The sequence below is a fragment of the Phyllostomus hastatus genome, unplaced genomic scaffold (assembly GCF_019186645.2).
Source record: "Phyllostomus hastatus isolate PE091 unplaced genomic scaffold, TTU_PhHast_1.1 phas_scaffold_114, whole genome shotgun sequence".
Lineage (NCBI taxonomy): Eukaryota > Metazoa > Chordata > Mammalia > Chiroptera > Phyllostomidae > Phyllostomus > Phyllostomus hastatus.
Window position 1 is genome coordinate 245655 of NW_025334006.1, and position 22576 is coordinate 268230.

General features: G+C 44.1%; 2 protein-coding genes across 2 annotated transcripts in view; both read right to left on the bottom strand.

The window, feature by feature from the left end:
- MGAM2 (maltase-glucoamylase 2 (putative)) overlaps nucleotides 1-9718 on the bottom strand; it is a 62493-nt gene extending 52775 nt beyond the window's left edge. Inside the window, exons 1-3 of the mRNA XM_045855568.1 lie at nucleotides 9630-9718; nucleotides 7416-7521; nucleotides 3321-3400 (exon numbers count right to left, since the gene is read on the bottom strand). Of these exons, the coding sequence (XP_045711524.1) occupies nucleotides 3321-3400; nucleotides 7416-7521 (186 nt within the window). The 5' untranslated portion in view covers nucleotides 9630-9718. The remainder of the gene's footprint in view (nucleotides 1-3320; nucleotides 3401-7415; nucleotides 7522-9629) is intronic.
- A 6956-nt stretch (nucleotides 9719-16674) lies between these two features.
- Nucleotides 16675-22576, bottom strand: part of MGAM (maltase-glucoamylase) — a 75972-nt gene continuing 70070 nt past the window's right edge. The window contains exons 45-48 of the mRNA XM_045855567.1: nucleotides 21912-22000; nucleotides 20550-20599; nucleotides 19794-19964; nucleotides 16675-17617 (exon numbers count right to left, since the gene is read on the bottom strand). Coding sequence (XP_045711523.1) covers nucleotides 17540-17617; nucleotides 19794-19964; nucleotides 20550-20599; nucleotides 21912-22000 — 388 coding nt within the window. The 3' untranslated portion in view covers nucleotides 16675-17539. The remainder of the gene's footprint in view (nucleotides 17618-19793; nucleotides 19965-20549; nucleotides 20600-21911; nucleotides 22001-22576) is intronic.

The following is a 22576-nucleotide window of genomic DNA, read 5'->3' on the forward strand; positions in this document are numbered from 1 at the left end:
TAAAACAGGAAGTGAGCACCTGCTCTGTTACAGGTAGTCATCTAAGGTCACGTGACAGGGAGCTGTCTGCAAGCCTTGCAAATGAGACAGACTCCACCGTCACCTCAATAGACCTTGTTTCCACTACTGATGTGAAATGCCACTTTTGTTCTAAACTAAATTTAAGTGCACACATATGAGAACGTGAAGAGGCACTTTGAGATGTTCTATGACATTCCAGGGGCACAGGTATCGATTCCTGCTGCAATGCCACACTGATCATTACTACAGTGTGAGGACATGTTTGGCTCTTAGTTTGGCAGATCAATGAATCTCAAGGAAAAGATCAAAGAAATATGAATTTTTCTTATCCAATACTATGCTGACAAAAAGAAGACGAACATGGTTAGTAGTAAAAATGGGGAACAACAGCAGATACGTATGACTTTTTAACCCAAATAATAATGATGAGACAACTATTTGTATACATATTTGCCAATGTATGCAAAAATGCACTTTGAATCTGTAAAGAGTAAAATATTAAAGACTGAAAATGAGAAGAGATAGAGAACCTTCAATGGACCAGTAGCCATGGGAAACTATAAAAGGTCATCCAAGATATTTCCCCAAACAATGGTATCTTGTCCAGATAGTTTGGGGAACAGAATATTCTCATATTATATGTCTATGCCTTTTAAGGACAGAGGAAAAGGTGGAAAGTTTCCTGACTCATTTTATTAAACCAGAATAATTCTAACCACCAACTAGACAAGGAAAGTCCAAATAGACAATTAAGCAAGACAGTTTCACTTAAAAACACGATGTATAAAATTTTAATTAAATGTTAGATTTGAAGTCATTAGTGCATTTAAAAAATTAATGCATAATAGCCAAGTAAGGATTATCAAGAGAAAGCTGGAATGGTTCAAAATTAAGAAATCTTTTAATGCAATTTATAACATTGATAAGAGAAAATCATATGATCATCTAAACAGAAGCAAACTATTTTAAAAATACAATAATACAGTAAATTTAAATGTCCTAAATTTAAAAAGTGAATTATAAAATAATACAGGGCCTGGCACAAATAACAACCCTTTTTTACTACAAAATCTTTTAGTACAAAATCATAAGCATGTAATTTGGTAAAATAACAATATCACACTCAAGCACACCAGATGGCATTTTAGGTGAAATGTTCAAATTAAAACTATAAATTATTACACCCATAGTGTTACCCTACCAGGCAGGCATTACTTCTGCCAGACCCTGTACACACAGTAGAATCAAATCTACATAAATGCAAAACATGTGAGTAAATGCAAAAACATAGAAAGCCCAGAGAAAAATACACACCACGCTATCGACTGGTTCTGGGGAGTGAGTTTGGAGGTAGAAAAGAAACTTTATGAATAGGACTTTCCTGTTCTTTCTGTACATAACTACAATACCTGAATCTTTCTTTTTAAGAGAATGTGTCCATACAGACATTGTGATAAAAAAAGCATACGTCACAACACTACCCCTTTGGAAAAGGTAGAGCGCTGACAAGTATGTTAGATGCCAACACCTGACGTCATGGCTCTGAAAAACCGCAACAGGAATACAACTTAAATCAACGTTCTGGGCCTCTTATAAACAAAGCAATCACATTATAACTATAAAGTCTCCTTAAATGTATCCCTTTGCTCTCCATATATGTAAATTACATTCGGAAAACAAAAGGCCAAGGGTTCCGTGGAGAAGGAGTTTGGGGGTACGGGTAGCCTCTGGAGAACCGGACTTCCTACGTCTGAGACACTTCTGCTACCTCCGAAACTGAGGTCTGCCAAGTTCAAAAGGTCAGTTTCATTGTCATAAATTGTTCCGAAGTCTACAGACCTCTGTAGAAGTCGGTCAGACGAGAGATCCAGTACATTCAGGTTAACACTGTCATTTTTGCATGTAGTCTTCCCTAACATCCCTATTTCAGTTTTAAGCCAGTATCAGTACCCCAGAAATCAAAGGTCAAACTTTTGAGAGATATGCAAGGTGGGGCAAAAGTAGGGTTACAGCCCTGGCTGGGGTGGCTCAGTGAATTGAGCCCTGGCCTGTGAACTGAAGGGTCACTGGTTCAATTCCTGCTCAGGGCCCATTCCTGGGCCGTGGGCCAGGTCCCCACTTGGGGGTGTGCAAGAGGCAACTGGTTGATGTTTCGTACACATCAATGTTTCTCTCCCTCTCTACCCAGCCTTTTTCCCTCCCTTTCCCTTTCTCTAAAAAATAAATTAAAAATAAAAAAACAACTAGGTTTACAGTTGTAAGCATGCAAAACACAGGTTATTCTTTGTATTATTATTATTATTTATTTATTAATTATTGTATCATTTTCCATGCAAGACACTATAAAGCTACTTTTGCTTCACCCTACGTATTTCCTTCTTCTTTTTTCATGTTCAATGCCATCACAATAACACAGTCTAGCACCACTTAGAAAACATGATGGTTTGTATTCACAATAGGAACTATGCAGATGAAATAGCTGGGAAAAAGCTTCATAATGTATATGTAATATAGTGCATATTAAGAAAAACATAAAACTTAGTTGAGAAATATATATCTATGAGTTAAACTGGAGAGACTTTTTATGTTTTAAAATGGGAAGATTCAAAATTATGGAAATGTGAATACTGTCTAATTTTAACCTAAAATTTAATGCAGTACTTGTTAATATCCCAATAGGATATTATGGGATATAGAATATAAAATATGAAGTAAAGGAATAAAATCTCAGTGTATACAACCTTTCTTACAAAGCTTTTAATCAAAACTAGCAGGATTCAAATAGCTGATTTTCTTGTAGAAACTACTCAGGGGGAAAAGTCTGTTTTTCAGCCCATGTCCATTGGGGTCTCCTGCCACTAATATGATTCCAGAAGGCTCTTGTTCCAACACGCCACTGAGTCCGCCAAGCGACTCGGCCGCCCAAATGTGCTTGATGGCCTCTAGTCTCAGGGGATACAAGGCCCAGCCCACAAAAACCCGTCCAAGGCTGCCCTCGCCCTTGCACTCCTGACCCATTTAACCGCACTGGGAACTTCCAATGACTCTGGACTTTAGACTCTCCGGGGCCAACAGTCCCGTGAGCTCCCCCTCCCCTTCCCTCCACCCTGCCCTGCCCCCCCCCCCCCCCCCGCCCACTTCCACAGCGCTGCTGTTTATTTCAACACGGCAAGGGCGAATGAACTCCGAACACATCGGAGGCGCACAGCCCACCCCACCACCACCCTCGCCCACTGCACACACTCATTTCTCACAAATAAAACCCAGGCGGCCAGCGGCGGGGAGCCCCCTTCTCTGACCTCTGTCGCCGTCTGACCAGGGGCGCAGTCTATCCTGTCGGATTCGGGGATCGCTGGGCACTGTGGGATGAAGGAAGTATCTGCAGAGGAATTAAAGCGCAAAGTTAAACATCCGCGGCGTAATCACAGTTCTGGGGAGGAATCAGGCCGTGACAGGGCCGGCTGCGGCCGGTTCTCCGGCCTGTGGTCACGACTAGCTGGTATCTACATCTGGATACATTCTCCAGGGGTCAAACACATCTGCTTTCCGTTTGGTTGGGTTTTGTTGAGAGGGAATTCACATGCCATGAAACTCACCTCTTTAAAGTGTACGATTCCATGTTTTTTTTTTTTTAATTTTACAAAATTGTGTAACCAATCACTACGACCCAATGCCAAGCGTTTTCATTAACCCCCAGAGAAATCACACACCCCGTTTAGCGGTCATGCCCTTCCCCTCTCCTCCCAGTCCCTGGAAAACGCTAATCCGTTTTCTGTCTCTATGGATTTGCCTATTCTGAACTTTTCATACTGACGAAATCATAAAGTAGATAATCTTTGGTGTCTAGCTTCTTTCTTTTGGCATAATGTTTTCAAGGTTCATCCATGTTACAGCATAAAATACTACTTCGTTTCTTCTCATGGCTGAACCACGTTCCACTGTATGGCCATCACGGTTTTTAAGCCTGTTCATCAGCTGACGTACATGGGGGTGGTTTCCACTTCTTGGTTATTATACCCAATTCTTCTGTGAACATTCACATCCAAGTTTTTGTGTGGACATATATTTTAAATTCTCTTGGTTCTATACCTGGAAGTGGGGTTGCTAAGGAATATAGTTAACTCTACCTTTATTTAGCTTTTGGAGAGACTCCCAGTCTCATTTCCAAAGGGGATGCACCAGGTTATAGTCCCATGAGCGGGGTATGAGTCTTCCAATTTCTCTCCATCTTCAACAACACTTGCTGTTGGCTGTGCTTTTATGAGGGTAGGAAGGGTATTTCATTTTGACTTGCATTCCTCAAAACACCAGTGATGCTGAATATTTGCTGATCGTCTCTGAAGAAATGTCTGTTTAAATCCTTTGTTCGTTTTAAAAAATGGGTCCTTTATGAACTGTAAGGTTTCCTTATATAGTCTAAATACTAGACCATTGTCAAACATGTCGTTTGAAAGTATTTCTCCTATTCAGTGAGTTGTCCTTATACTTCCTTGATAGTGTCCTTTGAAGCACAACATTTTTCCATTTTGAAGTTCAAGTTGCCTCTTTCAGCTTCAGTTGCTAGGTTTCAGGTGCCACGTCTAAGAAACTGTGGCCTAACACAAAGTCACAAATATTTATACCTATGTTTTCTTAGAGTTTTTTATTTGGGGCTGTTAAATTTCAACCTTTGATCCATTTTGAGTTAATTTTCATGTATGATATCAGGTAGGGATCCAAAATTATTTTTTTTACCCGTGACTATCCAGTTGCTGCACAGTTCTTTGTCTGTTGTTTTTTTCCACTCACTTTCAACAATCTATGAGATGAACTGGGAAGATATTATTGCCCCATGTGAAATAAAGACTTTCACTGAACATGCTGTCCTTCCTTTGGCCTCTCCCACATTTGCAAAACTCCCCTCCCCTTCCATGGAACAACATCAGAAGTGGGGTCAGGTTCAGTGGGCCCCATGAGCATGCCAAACCCAGATTCCATCTGAGGTTTGAAGCAATAGTTACCGTGGGCACAACAGATGCCCTTGAATACCTCTGTTTTTTCTTTAAAGAAGACTTTGAAACATCTCTACTACCTTTATGGCTCTATACTTGTTTGTGTATATATTTAAATAAAAAATTGTTTTAAAGTTGGATTAAAGACTTAAACGTAAGACCCCTGCAACTGCAAAACTCCTAGAAAAAAAAAGTTGAGGAAATGTTTCCTGAGATTTGTCCCGGCAATTGTTTCATGGATATGACACCACAAGCACAGGCAACAAAAGCAGAAACAGACAAATGGGGCCACACCAAACTAAAAAGCTTCTGCACACCAAAAACCAACCGACCGGCCAACCAACTAACCATGGACAGGATGAAAAGGCAGCCTAAGGAATGGGGGAAAACATTTGTAAACCATGTGTCTGAAAAGGGGCAATTTCTAAAAGACATAAGGAACTCCTACAACGCTATCAAAAATAAAACAAACAAAAATGAATAACCTGATTTAAAAAGAATGAGTTAAAGACTTGAATTGACGTTTCTCTAAGAAAGACATACCAGTGGCCCGCAGGTATGGGAAAAGATGCTCCATGTCACTAAGCATCAGGGAAATGTAAACCAAAGCCATAATGAGAGATCAGCTCATTTGTTAGGTTGGCTCTTATAAAACAAACGAACAAAAGAAAACAAGAATCGGTGGGGATGCGGAGAAACTGGAACGATTGCATACTGATGGTGCGAATGATGCAAACTGGTGCAGCCACTGTGGAAATCATTATGGAGGTGCCTCAAAAAATTAAAAATCCAGGTACTACATAATCCAGCAATCCTACTTCTGGGTACTCATCCAAAAGAATTCAAATCAATACCTAGAAGAACTACTAGCATTTCCATATCACAGCAGCACTACTCACAATAGCCAGGTGTGAACACTCCCCAACGTCCACTGGTGGATGAAGGGGTAGAGAGAGTATGGTATATATGTGGACTATTACTACATGAAATGCAACATTGCCTAGCCTTAAAAAAAGAAAAAAATCTGGTCATTCACCACAATTTGAAGCGAAATAAGCCAGGCACAGAGGACAAATACTGTATGATTCCATCTATATGTTGTATCAAAAATAAGCCAAAGTTCCTGAAGCAGAAAATGGTAGTAGCCAGGGGCTGGGAGAAGGGAGAAATGGGTCATTGCTAATTAATACATATAAAATTTCAGCTGTGCAAACTGAATAAATTCTATCGGGCTGATGTACAAAATTGTGCCTATAGATAACAATGGTGTACTAGACACTGGAAAACATATTAAGAGGATAAAATTCATTTACGAGTTCTTACCATGATAAAAAAAATTAAATAAAAGCTCCTTTTCAAGTCATGGAAACATATCTTCACAAAACACACCAGGAGCAGTCCACCGTGCAAAACAATTAAAACTGGAGCTATCGTACATGGATTAGAGTGTGGTTTAGAATGAATGAGGTATGCAGAGCCAACTTTATGTTGAATAAAAGAAACTACTTATTTATCTGTACTGGATAGTGATCTCAGGGGGCACGATACCCAAAAAAAGTTTTACAGGGAAAAAGTAGCAAAGGGCTAAAAATGGCTTGTGTCAGTGGATTTCAAATCATCTTGCAAAGTCATAATTGTCCCTAGAAAGTCTTTAGTTTGCTGTGGAGAGTGGTGAAGAGATGGAGCAGGCGGAGTTCCGCCATCAGTATAACACCTCCTTATCGTGTGCTTCATCTGCCTTTATACAGTGAGCTTTACCGAGCAGAACAAACCTCAGATTTCATCTTGAGAATAGATTTTTGTGCTTCATATTTAAAGTATAGCACGTATTACAGATTTTTTTTCTTATTTCATCTATAACATGTGTTTGGAGGAGGAGGCGTTCTGTTTGATGCTTCTGTGAGAGACGAAAAACAGTTTCAAAGGTCTCTATGAAGAAATCATAGCTATTCTGATCGGAATATGGGCTGGCGGGTAGTTGGAGCTGATAAATGTAGGTCAAGTGTGTATCAGTCCAAACTTTCCTAAACTTTCCTGTAACCTAATCTGCTTTCCCACAGTGTAATGGGATTGGGCACTGCTACCTCAACCGTTATTGAAGTCTCTATTACTTCTTGACGCTAGGTTGAAAAACAGGCATTTCATGAACCTCCTTGTGCCTCTTGTTAAAATTGCTTCGAATGGGACGCGTGACACCCTGCATATCACTAGCACTCGAGGTTTAGTTGCAGAAAAAGAACACATCTTCGGGGGATTGGCTTAAATTAGTCATGGATGTGAACTGAAAACAATGCAATATGGCAGCGTGCCGGAGAGTGAAGGAATTTGAAAGATTTCTTTGGCGTCCAGAAGGGACTTCCTTGACCGGTTCTCCCAACCCAGCAGCCACGGCATCACCCTTACCTGACGGTTTCTCCAGCACCAGAAAGAGCAAGAAGACATCCACGGCCAACACAATCAGGAAGAAGATGATCAGGATGACTTCCAGCACACTGAGCTTCCTCGCCATCTGGAGGGACACAGGAAACAGGATTAAAGCAAACCACAAAGTCCCCTCAATGGAAAAGAATAGATACCCATCCTGATTAGACTGAGAACTCCTGCCCTGGCCCGGTGGCTCTGTGGGTTGGAGCGTCCTCCCAGGCACCAAAAGGCTGCAGTTTCTGTTTCTGGTCAGGACACATACCTAGGTTGTGGGTTTGATTCCCAGTCACGGCGTGTACGGTAGGCAACCCATCAATGTTTCTCTATCTCATGGATCTCTCTCTCTCTCTCTGATTTTTTAAACTTCACTTCTCCTTTATATTTCCATTTCTGTGCCGCCCTGCTTGCCTCAAACCCAGCCCAAGGCCATGACCATTTCTCCAAGTATTTTCATATACATATCAGTTTCACTTGCTAATTGAGGCAGCCTTTAGGTTAATGTGTAATGAGCCAAGAAAAGAAGCACCTTAATTGTAAAATGAGGTGAGAAGCAAGAATCTACAAATAATTTTCTAACGGGGAGGTGAGGTGAGGTTTGGGGTTGGGGATTGAAGTTGGAGTGCATAACTATTCCTTCTCATTAGCCTAAATCTATCTGCTAGGTGTCTCCCCTCTCGTTTAAAATGTTCTAAGGTTTATTCTAATCCCGATAAGATATATATCATCTTATTATTTTCTCAAAATATCCCCGTATCAAAGTTGATCAGGCATGTGTGAAAGTTGACATGAGTTCAGCCATTTGAAAATGAAGCCAGAAAAGCCCTTCCAGAGAACTCACCTTCCCATCTTGCCCTTGAACCTTTGAAATGTCGGGAATAGGCAAAATAACCTTTGGGCTGGGTCATAGCAACATTGTTTCACAAAACATTGTTTGCAAGCTAACAAGAAAGCAGACATCCTGACCTCAAGGACCGATAATATTATTGACTTTCTTAGGATTCGTAACCAGCCATGTATGCTAAGGAGCAACTCAGCTGTTAACAACAGTAGGAAGTCCTTTCCTCTGTTTATGTGATAATCTCCCTTCCTGTCCCATAAACCCCCTCATCCTCACCCGGAAACTGGGACACAGTATGGGCTTCTGCCTGAATCTGTGTTCCCGAGTTGCTGCTTCTCACTTCGGCTCCTTATTTTTAGGTTAACGCAGGCCATCAAGATTCCCATTGTATAAATTAATGCCGGGAAGTCTGTCTAACCACAGTGAGTAGTAGCACCGAGGCACAGCGGCCCTGCTCCTCACACCAGTCCTTGAATACTCTCTCCACAAGGTCACCTCGACTGCAGAGCTGGAAGATCTGGAGGCTGAACCACCAAAGGTGGAATTTCAGAAGGTGAAGGCAGTCTGAGAGCCGCCCCCACCTGCTCACAACGCCTAGTTTAGTCTCTTACGCCTACGGTGCGTGACTCAACGACACAGCAAACCCACTGGCGGTCGGTGAGACTCCTTTGCTCCTCTCCATGGGAGGCCCTCCTTTCCAGCCGCTGCAGGCCAGAAGCAGGCACCTCTGCCACAGCTGCTTCCCCCTCCTGGGGCAGCCGGGTCAGCACCTGAGGCTGAGGCCGGGGACACTCCGGGGACACTCCCAGGCATTGTTCCTGTCGTGGGAACTATCGTCACCCAGAAAGCAGGCAGGAGTGGAGATTCCTCACGGTAGAAATTCTTCCCTACTTAGAAACCCTCCCCGCTCAAAGCCACTTTTCTGCATCGAACAAAACTTTAGAATAATAGAGATCCAGGTTATTATGAAAAACCTTAATCACTACATAGCCATTTCCCTCTCTGCCGGGAGAGACGTGTTTACCTAACTCAACCCCTGCTGCTGTCAGCCCGCTGCCAGAAGGATCCCATCTGATTCCTCCTTCCTCGGTTTCTCCCAGTGAGAGAGACATCACACATTGGACCTTCCCCCTCTGTCCCCCAAACACACACACACCTGTCTCCAGGCAGCCTGTGACCCCACGCACTAGCTCTTCCCTCTCCTCACTGTGTATATAAAGGGCAGGAAACATCAGGACCAGAGGGAAGGTACGGGTTGTCCAGCTCGCTTTGCAGAGAAGGAGCCGGGGACGTTTTACAAGAGCACAGGGACACGGCTTGTGCCAAGCACCACCTGGGTGGGGAAACGCACTCACCTCATAACCGTGTCTTCTTATTTGCTGTGACTGTCCCTCGGTGGTTCTTCGGGAGCACTGAGCAAAGGTGGCCGGGCTGACAGAGCCAGCTGCTGCCAGGATTGATTTATTGCCCTGTAGAGCCGACGGCAATTGGAGGTGAGGAACGCATTTCCCTAGGGACCATAAAAGGCCCTCGCTTTCCCGCTGATACGGAGGAGGCTTCATTTGTTAACGAAAGAGGAAGCTGGAGTTTTAATCTAACAGTTATGCCTCCTCTGCGTTTCTGTTCATATCCCATTTCTTTGCTTGGCACGCAGCATTATTCCTGCTTGCCTCACCACGTAGCCTAAGGAGCTCGAGAGCTAAGGTCTTACGTATGCGTCTTCTTCACGGTTGTGTCTCCCAGGCTTGGCACTTTGCCCAGCATCCATAGATGTTTTAAAATATATAGCAATGTGTTGGATAAGTGAAAGAAGACATAGCTCTTGGCTCAACACACTGTTCCTTTCTCCATGTTTGTCTCCCAAGGTTCTCTTGGTATAACTCAGCCCTTCATCCGTTGAAATAAGCCTCCCCACCAATCATTCTAAAAAAGTGCAGCACCATTAAAATAGAAATGATATAACCTTAAAGTGGGAAGACACCTCTATTGGAAACTTCTCGTGCCCTTTGATCAGCACCGTAAAAACAAAAAAAAGGCTCTAATATTTGAGGAACTTCCCACTTGGAGAATCCTACCTTCCCAGGGAAGAGGCTGGAAATTCTCTTTCCTGGGCTGCCTTTTAGTCAAGGTCAAGGCCAATGGCCTGTGCTTGTCTGATGAGATGTGCCTGTGACCCAGAAGACAGTGGAGAAATGGAGGAGGTGCCGTGTGGAACTTAGGACGGTAAAGAGACTGTTTCAGAAACAGCAGGGCAGACAGGGCACCTACTGGCACCCTACCCTCAGGACTGGGGGCGGGGTGTGCGAGCTGCCGGACATGCGCTAAGGGCAGTGCAGGGGACCCCCCCCCCCGCCTCAGGGTAATTGGGTTGCTGTCCCCAGCCCCCTAGCCCACAGACCTGACACTCTAGCCCTCCTGGAGTTTCAATGAGTCTCTAACAACTGTTAAATTCTTCAGTTCTCCTTAAGCTAGGTAAGAAAAAGAGTAGTTTTTGAAAAAATGGAAATATATTCACATATCATGACATTGAACTCAACCTTTTCAAGTGCATAGTTCAGGGGCTGTTAGTATATTCGCCACGTCCTGCGGCCGTCACCGCCATCAACCTCCACAGCATGTTTATCATCTCCAGAAGAAGACATACCTTCAGTGGCGGTCCCTCCCCATTCTCCTCTCCCCCATCCCTGTGACCACTAATCTCTTTCTGTCTTTATCAACTTGCCTATTCTGAACATTTATGTAAATGGAATCCCATAATGTGTGGCCATTTGTGTCTGGCTTCTTTCACTTGGCATAATGCTTTCCAAGTTCAATGTTGTTGCAGTCTCAGGCATTGGCAGGGATCAGTGCTTTATTCCTTTTCACGGCTGGATGATATTCATTACATCCAACACATTATGTTTATCCACTCATTACTGTGTCCATTTGGGTTGTTTCCACTTTGTGGCGATTATGAGTCACACTGCTATGAACGTGGATGTACAGGGTTTATTCGTGTAGATATATATTATCAGGTTTTGGGCGAGATAGTCCTAGAAGTGGGATTTCTGGGTTATATGGTAACGCTATTTTTAATAAACTTTTCAAAGAACTGGAGAACTGTTTTCCAAAGTAGTGGCAACAGTTTACATTCCCATCAACAATTGATGAGGGCATATAGTATATATAGGGTACCACACAGTCTATATATGTAGGCACGCCACCTTCTGATGGGGTCTAAGATCCGTAAGTGATACAGTACCCATGGTAGCCCACGTTTGCTCGAAATGCTCAGTGTGTGGCGGGTACACACACAGACACACACACAAACTTGGTTTCTACCTTTAAGAACTTTCCACCTTATCTTCCTGCCAGTACAAAAGAGCCTTTGTTAGAGGAAAAATGCACTTGGCAAAAGATTAAGGAAGGAGATTTATTATTACATAAGATCTTTCTATTCTTTCGGTGATACTTCCCCCTTAGCTCCCCACACCCCGTGCGGTTATTTGTGACAGTGTTCCCAGGACGGTGCTCACCAGCAAGCCCAGCAGTAACCTGATTTTTAGAGTGCACACAATAACCGACTTTGCCATGCCTTCTTGCTAATGGGCACCTGGAAGGTGTCTGGTCACATGCTTGTGTGGACCAATGAAAAGGGAGCAGAGGTATGTTGGAGGTAAGAGACAACAAGCATGTGAGCCAATAACTTTCCACTGATTATTGGTCAGGAAGGCATGGTGATGTTAGCTCTCGGCAGTGTAACTCCTACGGTGACCAAAGCAAGCAGGCGGTTGCACTCATCGGGTCAGAAACCTACACGATGCCTGCCCTTTCACTCTCCGCGTGCCATCCTGCAAGGCTGGCAGCTGAAAGGCTCGCGGCTGGACTCTTGGTGACGTTGCTGCAGTGGGCAAAAGAGAATGTTGGTGACACTTGAATAATATCTGCCAAGGCCAATGCAATCTTGTTTCTGTAGGGACCTATGATAATTAATGTTATAATGATGCTTTTAATAAAGGATAAAATCTTCCTCTTTAAGTTAAAAACTTTGGGATTGTTTTGTTTTGACACGCCTACGAAGAGATAAAATGAAATTCCATGACCTAGAGAAGAGAAAGCATGTCAAAAAGACCCCCACCTGTCCCCTAAGAGCTGGCCAGGGGTTGTAAGGGCAGGCCCACGCTGCAGGGGGCGCTCTGGGGTAGGGACAGGTGGGCGTGGCTCCCTGCGCAGTGGCTCTCCAAGTGCACTCTGGGAAGTCCCTGAGACCCATTCAGGGGGTTTGTGAAGTAAAACTATTTTCATCAAGACACCAGGAAGGTATTTGCCTTTCTTACTCTCTTTCTCTCAGGAGTGTACAGTGCAGTTTTCTAGAGGCTACGTAACATGTGCTAGCACAGAGGACTGAATGGGGAAGCAGATACGAGAATTCAGCTTTTTCCATTAGGCCAGATTTCAAAGAGATCCGCAAAAACGTCAAGTAATACAATGATGCTGACTAATTATTTTGGTTTTGGAAAACATAGATATTCTATTATTTTAATGTGTTTAACTTTATTTTTATTGCTGGCACTATTACAGATGTCCCCGTTTTCCCTCCCTTGGCCCCCAGCCCCCTTCCCTCTGACCATCCCCACCCTGTTGTCTGCATCTGTGGGTTATGCATATGTCGTCTTTGGCCGCTCCCTTCATCTTCTTTTAATATTTAACAAGAGAAATATCAACATATGTAACACCAGAAACAAAAGCCCTTGGATTCCTCAATAATTTTTTAGTGTAAAATGGTCCTAGGGCCAAAATGTTTGAGGACTGCTAACGTGGTGTATTAATTTTCAAACTTTTTACATATGTATTCTATATGTTAAGTATATGGGAATACGTGTGTGTGTGTATATATGTATAAAGTATATGGGTGTGTGTGTGTATACATGTGCGTGTGTGTGTATATATATATAATTCTTTACTCAAATGTAAGTCCAGTATATAGAGAAGTGAATGACTGAAGCCGGGGGGCGGGGGGCAGCGGGGCTCGGAACGCCGAGGTCCTCTCCCTCCCCCTCCCAGGGGGCAGCAGGGGGCAGCAGGGGGCAGCATAACACCCTGAGGCTCTGCACAGCACCGTGGTTCAGAAATCACAGCTTTAGTCTGACACCAGCATTTTGCAGAGGAGGAAACATAATCCCAGAGAGACAAAGGACTGAAATCAAATCTCCTAACCCTACAGATTGCTTCCGAGTTCTCCTCACTCAGACAAAACCAGCATAAAATGCCCTGACCGTGCACTTGACACCGGAGGGGACGCGATGCAAGCCTGTCATCAGAGACGGGCAGCTCTTTTCTGAGAGAGAAGCTCAGGGAACCACAGAGCCAACCGCCCCAGGGATCGTCTTTCCCGGAGCTGCTGGAAAAAACCTTTCCAATTCTACACTAACGGTCTTCGTGTCCATCAGAAAAACTGTGAGGACTAATAAATGAAAGTTTGTTGCATTTCTATACACTAATAATAAATTCTCAGAAAGACAGATTAAGAAAACAATCTCATTTACAATTACATTAAAAAATACTTAGGAATAAATTTAACCAAGGGAGCAAAAACCTGTATATTGAGAACTACAGAACATTAACATCAAAAATTGAAGACGACACAAATAAATGGAAACATATTTCATACTCATGGATTGGATGAATAAATATTGTCAAAATGTCCATACTACCCAAAATTCCAGACATTTTTCACCAAAATGTCCCAAAATTTATATGAAACCATAAAAGATCCTAAATAGCCAAAGCAATCTCGAGAAAAAAAAAAACAGAAGCAGAAGCATCACACCTCTTAATTCCGAACTATATTACAAAGCTACAGTTCATAAAAACAGTGTGGCATTGGCATAAAAGCAGACACATAGGCTGATGGAACAAAGCTGAGAGCGTATAATTAAACCCACATATATATGGTCAATTAATTTATGGTAATGGAGACAAGAATATACAAAGGAGAAAGAACAGTCTCTTCAATAAATATTGTTAGGAAAATTGAATAGCCACATATAAAAGAGTAAAACTGGACCACTGTCTTATCCAATAGACAAAAGTTAACTCAAAATGGATTAAAGACTTGAAAGAACCATAATACCTGAAACCATCAAACTCCTAGAAAAAAGCATAGATGGTAGATTCCTTGACATAGATCTTGCCAATGATTTCTTTAATCTGACACCAAGTGCAAAAGCAACAAAAACAAAAATAAATAAACAGGACCACATCAAACTAAAAAGCTTCTGCAGAGCAAAGGAAACCATCAGTAAAATGAAAAGGCAACCTACTAAAATGAGAAAAATACTTGCAAATTGTGTATCTCATAAGGAGCTAACATCCAAAACATACAACTCAATAGCAAAAAATAAACTTGAAAAAATGGGATGAAGATATAATAATTATACATTTTTCCAAACTAGACATACAGATGACCAACACGTACGTGAAACAATGTGCTACATCGTTAATCATCAGGAAAATGCAAATCAGAACAACAATGAGATATCACCTCACACTTACTAGAATGACTATTATCAAAAATTCTAGGAATAACAAGTGTTCGTGAGGGTGCAGAGAAAAGTGAACCCTTGTGCACTGTTGGGTAGGAATGTAAATTAGTGCAGCAGCTATGGAAAACAGTAAGTTAGTTCCTCAAAAAGTTAAAAATAGATCCACCATATGATCCAGCAATTGCACTTCTGGGTATTGATCTGAAAAAAACAAAACACTAGTGAAAAAGACACATGAATCCCTATGTTCATTGCAGCATCATTTACAATAGTATGTATACATGCTAATGTGTATGTGTGTGTGTGTACATATGTGTGTATGTATATATGTGCTATTATATATTATATATAATAAACAACATATAATTATGTTATAGATTATATATATGATTACATATTATATATAATAATGTTATATGTTATCATATAATTATATATTATATATAATGGCATATATACATATATGTGTGTGTATATATATGGGAAAAACCTTCAAGTAATCATTGAATTCTATTTCAGTATGAAGTAAGATATCAGGATCTCTTACCCTGAAGTAAGCTCCTAATTTTACCGTGCAACTCAGGCATAAGCCAAAAACATAATCCTCCGTGAGTTTTTTCCAAAAAGGGAATTGGTGGACAGACTTCGCAAGCAGGTGCGGGAAGAGGATGGAGGCCCGCCAGGGCTCACCGAGGCCGTAAAGTTGGGAGCAGCAGGAGGAGGCTACCCAGCCCTCTGGTCGTGGAGACAGAGGAGGTGGTACTGCTTACACCCAGGAGCAGGAACGGGAACTAGGCGGGCCTGTGCCGGGGCCGTGGCAAGGAGATGCGGAGGAGCTGATGGAAACCAAACTCATGACAGTAAAAACAAACAAAATAAACATCTCCCATATTGCCATACTGAACTTTTGAAATATGTGGGCATGCGTATTTTAAAGGAACAGGATTCCTTTAAAATAGTGTGCATTTTACTTCATGCAGGAAGAACACATCCTAGCAGGAGGTGCAGAGACCCTCAGGGGTCCGTGACCCTGCAGACGTTGCCAGCCCTCCCGTGCCTCACCCAGGAGCTTGGCAATCGGGACTCTCCGGTCGGAAGCTCTCTCCTTGAGCATTCTGCAGCCAGAGCCGACCTCCACCAGGTCCTCAACAGTAACCCAAACTACTCTCAGGTACGAAGGAAACAATGCTTCCCTCCTGTGGCCTTCCTGGCCAGATTAGAGGAGAGCTAATGGTTTACCACGTGTCGGAACAAGGGACTCCCAGGGTCACCTGTCCACATCGCACAGTAGTTGTGTACTTAGCTGGATCTCTCACCCACAAGTCCCTTACTCTGATCATTAGACCATGATGCCCACTTAACTAGAGTGTATTCTTCAGCCTTCTGCAGGCCCTGACCCAGGAATCTACAAGCAGAATGTGGCTTCCTGGTGTTAAAAAAAAAAGGCATAGGGATAGAAACACATTCATTTCTAACATACTCATTTTCAAGTCATACTAACTCAAAGTAATGACCCCTATTGAACATGAATACATAGTTTCTTTACCCCGGAGTTTAAACATCTAGCATTTTAACCAGTAATGTCGCAGGTTCTATTTTGCCAGAGTTGATATTTTCCCACGTATCGCAACCGCTAGGATGGTTAAAACAACTACAACATCCAAGTCCCCTCTTCCACAAACCTAAATCCTGTAAAAAGCCCAAGGCGGAAGGAGAAGGGCGAGCCCTCCTGAGGCTAACGGCTCCGTTGGAGGGTCAGCCTGCAGGAACCCTGATGCCGAGGAGAACAAGACCAAGTCACACGGGTTTGCTGAACAAGACGCTGCCTTGATCTGCAGGGGCACGACCCACAGCCAAAACATCACAAAATTCAAACTCCCTGGTAAATACGTTGGTTTTATTTCGCTCTGGCACAGCACTTGCATGCATAGGTGTAAATTGGGCTTATGGACATTGGGCACAGCGTGGAGAAGTGAGGTTCACACATTTCGAAGCACACCACTGCGAACGTAAGCTCTTTTTTGCATTCAAACTCCTTCCTTCAGATTCGCCTGCTTAAAAGTCACCCTCAGCCCCACTTCCATGTGCTAAGAGCTTCTTTCCCCTAACCCTTCTTGCTTTCAAGTGAGTTGGCTCTTCCTTTCTCCTCCCGCTGGGGCTACTCTTCCTAATATCTCCTCATCATCTTATTTGTCATGATCACTTTTACCATCATCTGTTCACACTCGTCTTCCCTGCTTAATTTTCCTTGTGTTTGTTTGTTTGATTTGCTTTTCCCCTTTATAGCTTGTTCTCAAAACAATGCTCCCCTCTCCCTAGAACCAGCCAGCAGGCATTCTTTCTGCACACTGTCTGGGAGTGTCAGCTCCAGGGCCTGGAACTGGCCTGGCAAGCTTCTCCTTGTGTAGTTAGTAGGACAGCAGGACCTAGTCCCTGGACACACACACACACACACACACACACACACACACACCACTAAGGACGCAGTTCATCTTCAGCAAATGTTACGTGAAGAACAGTAGATACTGCACTGATGACATGGAGACATTAAGGTCGCCCATAGATGTTCCACACCTCCCTACTGCCTGTCCCACGGGGCTAAGACACAGACAAAACATGCAGCGAAATGAGTAAAAGACTGTGCCCAGACTGGGCACGAACCAATCAGCGACACACACTAGTTGTACAAACATGAAGTATAAGGAGTTTCAAAGTCATTCATGGGATCTTGTTCTTAAAATTCACGGAGTGCTTTTCCACGTCAGTGAAATGAACTGATGTAGGCTGATATTTCTGCTGGTCACGTCGATATTTAACACCTGTTGGGAACCAAAGGAAAGTACTGGGTGTCAGATGATTGAAGTTTCTGCAGACAAATCAGACACGAGCCGATGGTCTACGTAACACTGTGATACTTTCACAGGTGCAGCCTAGCTCCCAGAGTGCTCTCGGATTTTCAAGTGAGGGGGACTTTCTTCATTCCTTGTGGTACAAAGACCATTCAGCCCTGGCTGGTGTGGCTCAGGCGGAGTGACCACCGGCCTGCAAACTGAAAGGTTGCTGGTTTGATTCCCAGTCAGGGCACATGCCTGGATTGCAGGCCAGGTCCCTGGTTGGGAGCATGTGAGAGGCAACCAACTGATGCATCTCTTGCACACTGATGTTTCTCACTTTCTCCCTCCCTTCTCCTCTCTCTAAAGGTAAATAAATAAAATCTTAAAAAAGAGTGAGACCATTCCATAATGCAATATACAGCCACTGTAGAGACACAACCCCACTGACGAAGTGGAGAAAATACCCCGATTTCCATTCATTCAGAGCATTGGTTTCCCTCACACTCCCTTTACTTCCTCCTTTGCTTCCTCCTGCTGCCGGTCCCTCACGAGCCCCGATGAGCATCAGTGAGACGCCAGCATTCTGCTCCTTTTCTAGGCAAATCCTTCCTGTAAAGTTTCCGTGCGTGTGCAGTCCACAAGTGGGTCAGCCACAAATATGGGTCAAGTCCTTTACGAGGTCTGGTAAACTTGGGGAAGTCGGATGACAGGAAAACCACAAACAGGAGGAGACAAATAAAAAATGCAAAACAGAAGGAAAACTTTTCTTTCAGGCCTTGTAATCAGGGAGGATTAGGAAAGAAAAAGAGTTCACAGAAAAGCAAGGGGGTAAGCACACAAGAAAGGGTCCCACTGGCCACGAGGAGAGATGTTAGAAGCGCATTAACCCCCAGGCGCAGAGTTTTCGCATATCTAACCCTCACGAAGTCAGAATCACTGTGAGCGCAGCAGCACTCACGACAGTTGTTACTGTCTGGGCGGACACGGCCGCCTTTGCCATAGTACTGGTGTTAAGAATGAATGAACGGCAAACCTCCTAAGGATTATTTTGGGAAGGAATACGAACCCTGGCCAATAGTAAGATCAAGAAAGTATTAGGATGGCCCTGGCTGGGTGGCTCAGTTGGTTGGAGCATTGTCCCATACACCGAAAGGTCGCAGGTTCGATTCCCAGTCAGTGCACATAAATAACTAGGTTGTGGGTTCAGTCCCCAGTTGGGGTACATAAGGAGGTGGTTGATCAGTGCTTCTGTCTCTCCCTTCCTCTCTCTCTAAAATCAGTAAATATATCCTCAGGTGAGGATTTTTTCAAAAGTGCTAGGATGAAAACATGTAAACATGTTAGTGCATTGAGAGGAAAATCTCATAGACAATACTGGAAGATTTTAATGAAATTCTGCGTCACCAGCACCTCAGAGAGTGCACAGGAAATGCCTTCAACCCACCAGTGCCACCTAGCCTTTTAAACAGTAATACATAAAATAATAAGAGACTTAAATAATACAATAATTTAAATATTTAAATAATAAAAGAAAGCCGTGGGACACAGATTGGTTAAGGTATTTCTAATATTTCTCCATGTTCAGGGTCTCCTTCTAAATGACTGAGGTGGCATCATCGATTTCCCGGGTGTCTCCGCCCAACACTTTCCCCGGTGTGACCACTTAACATATTAGAGTGATAAAAACCTGTGTCTCAGGAAGATTAACGAAAACTCCCTATAAGTTCAAAATAGAATTTTCAGTGATGGGAAAGTAGCAGATCATAGTTGAGTCCTACTGTTTTTTTTGTCTCTGTGGCACAGGAAATAATGGGCTAACTTTGGACTCATGGTATCTTACTGTCGATAAAATACGGTAGTTCAAGCTATGAGGGAGGTGAATCTCCGTGGCAGAGAGGCGAGGGAGTGAAACGCGGTTTTACATAGCTTTGCAGACAAGAACACATGCGCGGAAAGTAAGGATCCAGACCGGCAAACCCAAATGAGGAGAAAGCCTGATTTCCCCTCCACTGCCGTGCTACCCGCTGTGGGCACACTAAAAACGCAGGGACCAGGGACAGGCTTTGCAGGAGAGGGCGTCACCAGACAGGAAGCAGACAGGCACTGCACGGTGCACCTCGGGGCCGGACAACGCCACGCAGACCTTTCGCCGGTCACACACCTGTGTTGCAGAGTTGTAGGTGAAGCTGGGTGTTATCTCCATGCCTGTCACCGAGAGGCTGACGTTGGCAACGGCGGCACTGCCCACTCCCCAGATCTCGAAGTAGCCCAGCTTCAGAGGGTTTGTGTCACTGAGGTACTTGTTGAAATACACGAGTCTCCCCAGCGTATTCTGTCAAATGGAAGATAAAAGAAACCAGAAAAAAAAAAAACAGCAACATTGCTTCAAAATTTCCCCCCACTTCTTTTTAGGCACAGGCATAGATCATGAAGAAAGACAACTGTCTTGTGTCCTTGTAGTGGGGACCATGATTCTGGGACTTACGTCCTATTGCCAACAATCATCCACATTTTTATTGGCTCCAAAGCACCTGTGAGGTCTCTGGAATTGCCCCGAGCGCTAAGGAGACAAAGAGCCTCCGGTCTCAGGAACCTTACATTCCACATGTGGGGTCAGAAAATGCAGACCATTCCAAGGCAACTTAAGGACAACATTGCTAGATAACATTGAAAGAGGGTGCCCTTCTCGGCCTTGGTGAACCAGAATCAGTTCCTGATGGAACATAAATGGGTCTGATCAGAGGAGACTTCCTGGGAACGCACTAACTCTACCCGAAACCTAGAGGACGGGAGGGATGCTGACCAGCAAGGTGGGCAGTGAAGGACTTCGAGGTGGTGCTTACTGCCCTCGTGATACCCAGCGCCCTTCTAAGCCAGCAGAACTTCAGTCCCCTTTGGTGGTATCGGTCACACTCACCTGTCTGGCAGAAAAGTGGGCCAGGTAATAGATTCCGTTTTCATAGGTATCTGCAAACAAGCAATAAGGTCAATGTGATCTGGAGTTATGCTCTGAAATTCTCATTGCCTCCCTCTCTTGGTTGAGAAAATAGGGATTGTTTCTGTTTTCTATTTTTATTCTTTCTTTACAGATTTCCATCTTGTGATTTAAGATCTCTTTACGGAGATGAGTCAGGCTCTGCCCCTTACCTCCACTTACACAGCATGTGTGCAATGAGTGGGTGCAGACACAGCTGTCTGGCAGAGGCACCCCACAAAATGGAGTTTCCCAACGCCACCCTTTCATCCACTTCTCCGCCTTGTCGTCTACCACTCCCAACCTCTTCCCAGGTGCCTGAGAACTTCCAGATCCCAAACTTATGTGAACACACATGCCGGTCCAACATGTCACAAACACCAAGACTGGTGCCTTGGTCAGTTTGTCTTAAGAGATATCACACACAATTACTTAAATGCAACCTGCAGTCTTTTCAGCATCCATTTATGCCGCAGGTGCGGGGAGAACAGGGAGCTCAGTGTGTTCAGCACAGGTGGACTTACCAGAGCCTTCTTACAGGTACTCCCACCCTACCCCCTCCCCTGTGGCGTGCTCACTTGTCCCCATGTGCTCTCATCTTTCTAATTGGCTGGCCACTCATTTGACCAGAGGGTATGGGCTACGCTCTAGAATTGTGCTGCCTGAGGTAGCCACTAGCAAAATGTAGCTATTTATATTACAGTTAAGTAAACTTTAAAACTCAGTTCATCAGATGCACTCATCACATTTCAAGTGCTCAGTAGCCACCTACGCCTAGCGGCTACCACACTGGACTACCAACATGCCGAAGAGTCCATCATGGCAGAAAGTTGGGTCAGATGGCGTGGGCCATGAAATGGCTAATGATGCCGGAGCCGTCCTCCCACGACTTCACCAGTTCCTGCAAACTCCTAATGGAGAAGGCCCCCAAGCAAACAGCACAGCTGATAGAAGTGTCATCTCTCTTACTGGGGCAATAAACCATGCAACCAGGGAATGTGCCCTTGAACATAAACCATACGGAAGTATATTTCCATTGGTTACAAAGAAATTTCCGCCATGGCTCCTATTTGGCCATCTTCCACGGTGGATCCGGACAGTGGAGGATGGTGGGAGATTCAGAGCTAAGCTTCATGTATGTGCAGCATAAGGACCAAGTACATTATGTACTACTCGCCTCAAAGTAACGGCTTTCTTTAAAAAATGCAAAGTTGCTTTAATATGAAAGAGGGAAAAACAGGCCTGTAGGCTATCCAGGAACCCGGTCAACGGCACCGACGCGAATCCGAGGCAGCCCTTACTCACCAATGCTCTGCCCATCGTCCCAGAAGAGCCAGCCTTCGGCGGTCCCGTTATCGTCCAGGGCCACCTTGAAGCCCAGGAACTGCTGGCGGCTGCAGTGAAGTGGGGGAGAGGCCTTAGCGCAAATCCAAGCCACGGTCTCAAACCAAGGGTTTTCGGAGCACACAGGGGAAGTCCCTCATGCTGTAAAGACTGAGCGCTAGGTTTTAAGAGACTCACGCTCCACTTCTAGTCCTGTCTCCATGAGCTCTATGACTCCCTGCCGGGAGTGAATCAGCTAACGAGTGAGGGGAGTCTCCCTTAAGGTTCTCCCAGCTCCACCGGAAACCACTGCCCCCTCGGTGGGTTCCTCCCCTTCCCCGCTGCGGGGAAAAGTCCTGATGCTGTGATCTTCCTTCTCTTGGTCGGGACCCACCTTCTGAAAAACGTGTACATGTACAGTTACAAATGTCCTTATCCCTTCAGTTTTTAACTCAGTTTTGGGACTCAAATGTGTAGGGTTCTAAGAATTTCAGTGTGACATCAGAAAGACATAGATTTTAGTCCCTGCTCGACTGCCTACTAACGGCGTGACTCCGAGCTCATCACTGGCTGCTCCCCAGATCTCGGAGAAGCCTGCGCATCTGTCACGTGGCGATGATAACATACTTACACCATAGGGCTTGTTT